At 40.8% G+C, this 6,977-nt stretch overlaps 1 protein-coding gene across 1 annotated transcript in view; it reads right to left on the reverse strand.

The window, feature by feature from the left end:
- The window catches only part of LOC119407738 (C3 and PZP-like alpha-2-macroglobulin domain-containing protein 8), a 6,767-nt gene extending 1,569 nt beyond the window's left edge, over positions 1-5,198 (reverse strand). Inside the window, exons 1-7 of the mRNA XM_037674557.1 lie at positions 5,170-5,198; positions 3,894-4,024; positions 3,562-3,613; positions 3,110-3,408; positions 1,093-1,161; positions 842-998; positions 520-696 (exon numbers count right to left, since the gene is read on the reverse strand). Coding sequence (XP_037530485.1) covers positions 520-696; positions 842-998; positions 1,093-1,161; positions 3,110-3,346 — 640 coding nt within the window. The 5' untranslated portion in view covers positions 3,347-3,408; positions 3,562-3,613; positions 3,894-4,024; positions 5,170-5,198. The remainder of the gene's footprint in view (positions 1-519; positions 697-841; positions 999-1,092; positions 1,162-3,109; positions 3,409-3,561; positions 3,614-3,893; positions 4,025-5,169) is intronic.
- Between the last annotated feature and the right edge of the window lie 1,779 nt (positions 5,199-6,977).

Consider the following 6,977-nt stretch of genomic DNA (forward strand, 5'->3'; position numbering starts at 1 on the left):
AAAACACTAAAATATATATATAGCATTCCTACTTCACGGTTTTTCACTTATTACGGGGGGGGGGGGGGGGGGCACATAACCCCCGCAATAAATGAGGGACTATTGTACATGCAAAACGGTGAATACATAAATGTTAATTTGGACTGAGGATGAGGTTGGTTTGCTCCTGCACATTGGAACAATGTGGGTGAACAAACAGCACTCTGATATCCACCATTGTTATTGTTGTTTGTCTACTCTCACAAGTACAGAAAAACTACTGACACAGCCAACCGTAGTGCACATGCACAATTTCACATCAATGCAGGGTGCTTTCAAAAACCTCCACTCTGAGACCTGAATTAAAAAAAAAACTTTGGTTTCACAGAAAATGATCACTGTTGTGTACATGGACAGCCGAAACAGCCAAAATGTTACGATTTCACTCCAAAACAGTGCAATTTAAACAAGGCATTAGCAAGCAGTTTATTTTTAAGCCAGTAGGAAAGGGTGACAAAGACTGGGTTCCAGCGTATTTACCTTGAAGCAGATAGTTAGTTGCTTCATTTTCAACCTCAGGGGTCAGCTGTCTGGTCTTCTGTAAGTACTTCAGAACAAAGACATTCGGGGCAAAATGAATCATATTTTGCTCTCCACACCCAAAGGGCAGCCTCAACAGCTTGTCCAGGTTATTCAGAGTTGGTCCCATCACATCCCCTGTTACATAGACACATACAGTACATACAATGACATACAAAGTATTTACACTGCTAAATAACTTAGCTGCTTGATATGGCCAAGGTTTTGAGAATGTAAACTTTTTTAAAATGATAGGTGTACTGTATGTATTCAATCAGTATACCAATCATAAATGCAGTGGCTCTTTCTGATCCAGGCACCATGTTGTGGGGAACTCCCAGTGTGAATGCCTCATTGTGATTGTCATCAGAATCTTCCTTCCTCCAGATTTTGAACTCTCCGACAGAGCCCCACCCTGTTGAAAAGCCAATATGTTGCACCTGAATAGACAAAAAAATGAACATTATAATAATCTTATTTACAAATACTGTATAGTACTGCATTTTTGTTTAGTATACCATAAAAGAGTCAAACCTGTCCTGCGAAGAAGCCTGCCCACTGCAGAATGATAGAGTCATTGGATGGGTGTACGCCATAACCCACCTGCAGAAAAAAAGGCAGATAAGCTATTATACTTTTTAGTAAAACTACTGGTACTTCTCTCATGTCATCCATTATCTACTCAACAAAGCAGCAGGTACAGTTATCTTCTAATCCATCCATATTCTATATGGTGATGCCAACATGATTCATGCACCTCCCACATACGAAACAACATTTAACAGACCAACAATTTTCAGTCAGGTCATCTGGACAGTTTCTTTTTTTTGCTGAAATGTTTCACCTTCCATCCAGAAGGCTTCATCAGTCAAGGAAACGTACAACACAAAACTGATTCTTCCCCCAAACAGATTACTTCAAAGTGGAACAAACCAGTTATGTTGGTGCTAAGATGGTGTCTTTGGCACGCCGCCTCCTCTGATGCCAGCCCGATGCCAGCCAGATGACCTGACTGAAAATTGTTGGATTGTATACCTGGATTACTGAGCATGGAGTTTTTTTTTAACATTTAACAGACCCTAGCATAGAACACTTCTGATATGGTACAAAGGTTTAACCTCACAAATTCAATTAATAGGAAAATAACGAGGATGGCACGGTAACTCGGTAGAGCTGTTGCTTCTCAGTGAGAAGGTTGCCGGATCGAATCCCAGCCAGGGGCCTTTCTGGGTGGAGTTTGCATGTTCTCTTCATGTATGTGTGGGTTTTCTCCAGGTACTTTGGTTTCTTCTCACAGACCAAAAGCATGCATGTTAGACTGATTGGTAACTCTAAATCGTCCCTAGGTGCGAGTGAGAGAGTGAATGGGTTTTTGTCTCGTTTTTCTCCATGTGTCCCTGTGATGGACTGGAGACCTTTCCAGGGTGTACCCCGCCTCTCACAGTGACTGCTGGATATGAGCACCAGTGACCCCCATGACCCAAAAAGGAAGAAGTGGGTAAAAGATGATTGATTGATGGATGGATGGATGGATGGATGGATGGATGGATGGATGGATGGATGGATGGATGGATGAGAATAATATAGACAAAACCACATAATTAGCCCATCCTATAAAATCATGGTTGCCCAAGGACATAATAAGGTTGTAATATACTGGTTTATGTAACAAGGTTAAATCAGGTCCTCTGGACGGATTCATGTTTGTCAAACCTGAGGACCTGACTTAACTTTGTTACACTGTTATACCTGGATCACTGAGCAAGCATCAGGACATTGTAATGTATAGACTTTTAATTGTTGTGTTTGGTGAACTGATGCAAGGATAATGTTGAGACTGGGACAACTGAGTGGTGTGACAACCACTGACTACAGTGTGAACACTAGACCAAAGTTTCCAAGTGTCCTCCTTGGTGACAATGGCCTGTCATGAATCATGAATGGATGGCAGAAAATACAAGTGGAGCTAGTTCTCTCAACACATAGAACCCATGACCTGGGGCTTCATGTACAAAGACTTGTGTGGATTTCCTACTGAAACATGATGTACGCTTAATTTGAGAGACCAACATATGCACAAATAAATCCAGATGTATGTGTACGCATGTGTACGCATGTGTACGCATGTGTACGCATGTGTACGCATGTGTACGCATGAATCCAAGCACATTTCGTTCGTACATCCCAATCAACGTGGAATTGAGCACACGAGGGAATACCTGACTCCACCCTTGACACGTAGTATAGTAGATATAGTATATATAGTATATAGAATATGTATAATAGTTTTCACATCATTAACAGTTTCCCAGTATCGCCATCCATGAGGTTGGTGTGGGGCAGCGCACACTTCCACAGTCATTTCATTGTTGATACATCTGAAGTTTTGCGTGAAAAATGGCGTACGCCATGTTTTGTGTGGATGCTACCTCACTACATGAGGCCCCTGCTGAGTGTGTTTTGTTTTTTTTACTTTGCATCAGAGAATCAACTCAGCAACTGAATAAGGCAGAACACTTTCTTAATACAGACAATTTTCTTTTTGTCTCACCTGTATGATGCCTCCCTTCCAGCTGATCCAAAAACTGCGAAACTCATCCCAGGACAGGATACCAGGTGTGGGGACACTGACCACGGGCTCGCCCATTTTCCCTGAAGAAATCCAGGAGCGAGTGTTCTGCCTCCCACCTAATACAATCTCAAGCATCCCTACGCTGTCATGGGGACTAGCTGAGAGGGCGAAATGAGCATCGTTGTGCGTTTTCACTGCCACATCAAACTGGTCCATCTTGGCTGGCTTTTTGACATACTGATACTCATACTTATTAGGAGTGGAAATATGGATCCTCTCTAAAGATGGAAATACAAAATACACTTATATTTATACAATTTTAAATCATGACTAATATACAATTAGGAACAAGACTCATTATAAAACTGTAACACCCCTTTGCATTCTGACAAACTGTAGGGATATGGTATTAGAAGCATATTTGCACTGACCATTAGGACAGAAAAAAACACTGTATGTGTATTCTCTCGGAAGCCCCTCTGGCTGCAAGTGAAGCATGGGAGAGAGAGAAAAAAATCAAGCAAAAAGAGCACAATAAAACATGACAGTATGAACTGTTACATATAGATGCATTAGATTGGCCATTAATATAAATTGGCATGCAAAACAAGAATTCATAGTACTTAAAATAAACTGTAGTCTTTTGTGATATTGATTCTTTGCACATTAATAATACACTGACACAAAATTTTGAGCTGCCCTTTGACAAATAAACAAATATAAAAATATTTCCCATAAGTGACGATGTTGTGTGTTATTTTACCTCCACCAAGACAGTCCTGCGGACATAATCCAGGCCTGTTGGTATCCTCCGTTCATCTACATAACTGCCTGTTTTGCCAGTCAAGAGTCCATCTGAACAACAGCTTGGTGCATTGTAAGCAATGGCACGGGCTGTCAAAGTACAACAAAATACAGTCAGCTCTCATTTTTACAAATCTGCTACTGCTATTTCATCCCTGCTACACTGCAAGATATTGGATGCTTGAATAAAAAAAAAGAATTCCAATTGTATTTATTTATTATAAACCCACATATAGTATCTTAAAACCTAAAACAGCAATAATGGAGGAAGGAGAACTGGGCTTAGGAAGAACCAAGACTCTTGACTGACACTAAACTAACTCTTTGACAACTATTACTATGCTCATCCTCTGATAACCTTGCTTGTCAGATTGTCAGTTTAAGCAGCATGAACAGTCTAAATGACTTGGAAACCAAGACAATTCCAGGTCACATTGATTTGCAAACAGCTGCCGACTCCTAAAAAAGGTCAAAAAGTTTGCAGTTCTTATGGTAAGCACTGGTTGTTCCCCCAATCTAACAAGAGCACTGGTTTCACTGGAGGTTCTGGACTATGTTTCCCAACTACTTCTGCACTGACATGATACACCAGAAAGCATCTGTAAGGTCAAAATAAATCTTGTGATACCCAGAAGAGGCCATACCGCTAATTATTTGTGGACACTGACATTCATTAGGTAGAGTAAACATGACTGTAGAGGGACGCCCAGTTCTCTTTATGTGGAGCACATTGGATTTGTGGCACAGTGCCAGCAGAGTTTCTTTATGTGTGTTTAGTCAGAAGGAAACACAAGGGGCCAGGGAACTGTGAGTGAGACCATGGGGGGCCCATTGACCGCAAGTGACCTGCAGCCTCATCAACATGCCACTGAGTGTCACAGCGCAGATCTGGTTACTCTCCCACTGCTGGTGGGATTTGTTTTCACATGACTATTTGTAACCTGGGTGGGGGACTAGATCATACAAAACTCAGCTTGTTGACCAGCAGAGATCCTGGTAAAAGCCTAAAACTCCAAACACGTCATTTCTTTTATGATTTCAACACAAACAAATGTATCTTGAGTATAAAAATTCAAACGCCATATTCTTTTCTAACAGCAAATTTGTTGACATGTGCCTTTCATGACATTTTCTCCACACTAACAAAATCAATAAATGTAAATAAAATAATGGTTTTTTTTGTTGTTGTTTTTTTACAAACTGATGAACATTAAGTGATTGCTCTATTGGGGCACCTGTAATGTTAACCAATCCCAGTTCAGTGAAAGACAACACAATAGATGTAGGAGTAGCCTCTCCAGGTGCAACACACTTCTTTCTGGTAAGATGGTGCTTCCCAGGATGGCCAATAAATTTGACGCCTTTTGGAACAGACACTTTCACATGAACCTATGAAACGAGAAGAGAGGAAAACACAAATCAGAGCCGACTGATCTCCCCCGACAGTCTACAATGACATCACATTTGTTCGGCTTCCTTCATATTGCGTGCTCTCTCTCCAAGCGCTGAAAGCAAAGGGAGAGTTTTTCAATCACATGGCAAATTTTCCATGCTGCCTGACTAATGCTTCTCAGGCTCCCTGAAGTATTGAGTTGCACTCATTGTCCAATTTCCACAAGGCTTCGTAATGCAAAGGAATCTTTTAACTGTTCTTTATCGGCACGCTTCATAAAGCCATAAATAACTGAGCAGGAAATATAGAAATCACATGTTGCTGGAGTGGACATCAAAGGAAGGGCTATTCTGGTTTGCATATTCACCAATCATGACATCAGGGCAGCGCACACAGATCATTGCGACAGGCTCATCTGCAAACATTATGATGTTATCTGCATGGAGCGTAGGATGGACCCTGTTAGGACCAGGGTAGAGTTTGGAGGGCTCTTCAAAATTAAGTGCTGGAAAATACTTTTGAGCTAATATCGATTCTTTACATTACCCACCTTACTTTGGAATTTCTAGTATCTCTGTGCCCTGTGGGCCTACCTGTGTCTGTCTACTTTCCATAAGGATCCTTGACTTATTTAACAATTTTCTGACATCAAGGAAGCTCTGCTTAATGCAGAATTATAAACTCGCACGCATGAAAAGATCGTTACAGTGATTTATAATGCACAGTTGGTAATGCATCAAGTTCATGTTCAATAATCCAAGTAAAAAAAAATCCAACAAAGTTCAGTCAGGTCATCTGGATGGTTTCTTTGTTTTCTTGAGATGTTTCAGCCTTCATCCAAAGGACTTCATCAGTCTGAGGAGCCACAACAAACTCAGTCCCACAAGTAGCACTCTCACATAGTAGACCAACCAGTTTGATGGTGATAAGATGGTTTCTGGGCCCCGCCCTCTTCCCTGTTGACTCCTCTGAGGCAGCCACAGCCAAAGTGTTTCAAAACATCAAAGTTTATGCTCAATAATCCAAGTAAAAAAATCCAACAAAGTTCAGTCAGGTTATCTGGATGGTTTCTTTTTTTTGACTGGTTGATCCACTATGTGAGTGTGTTGCTTGTGGGACTGAGTTTTTTTGTTGCTCCTCAGATTGATGAAGTCCTTTGGATGAAGGCTGAAACATCTCAAGAAAACAAAGAAACCGTCCAGATGACCTGACTGAACTTTGTTGGATTATTTTACCTGGATTATTGAGCATGAACTTTGATCTTTTGAATCACTTTGACCATGACTGCCTCAGAGGAGTCGACGGGGGAGAGGGCTGGCCCCAGAAACCATCTTATCACCAGCAAACTGATTGGTCCACTATGTGAGTGTGCTGCTTGGACTGAGTTTATTTGTTGCTCCTGAGACTTATGAAGTCCTTTGGATGAAGAACGAAACGTCTAAAAAAAAAAAAAAAAAAAAAGCCGTCCAGATGATCTGACTGAACTTTGTTGGATTTGGCAATGCATTTTCATATTTTCATACATTCTTCCCTAATCTGTAGTACCCACATCAAATACTTTCTTTAAACTCCCATAATTCTTTTTCATAACATGAAGTTTATTTTCTTAGTATTGTAATTTAGTCTTTCTGCTTTTAATGGTATATCCGT

Source organism: Nematolebias whitei, chromosome 3 (assembly GCF_014905685.2).
Source record: "Nematolebias whitei isolate Nwh7 chromosome 3, NemWhi1, whole genome shotgun sequence".
In the NCBI taxonomy this organism is placed as follows: Eukaryota; Metazoa; Chordata; class Actinopteri; order Cyprinodontiformes; family Rivulidae; genus Nematolebias; species Nematolebias whitei.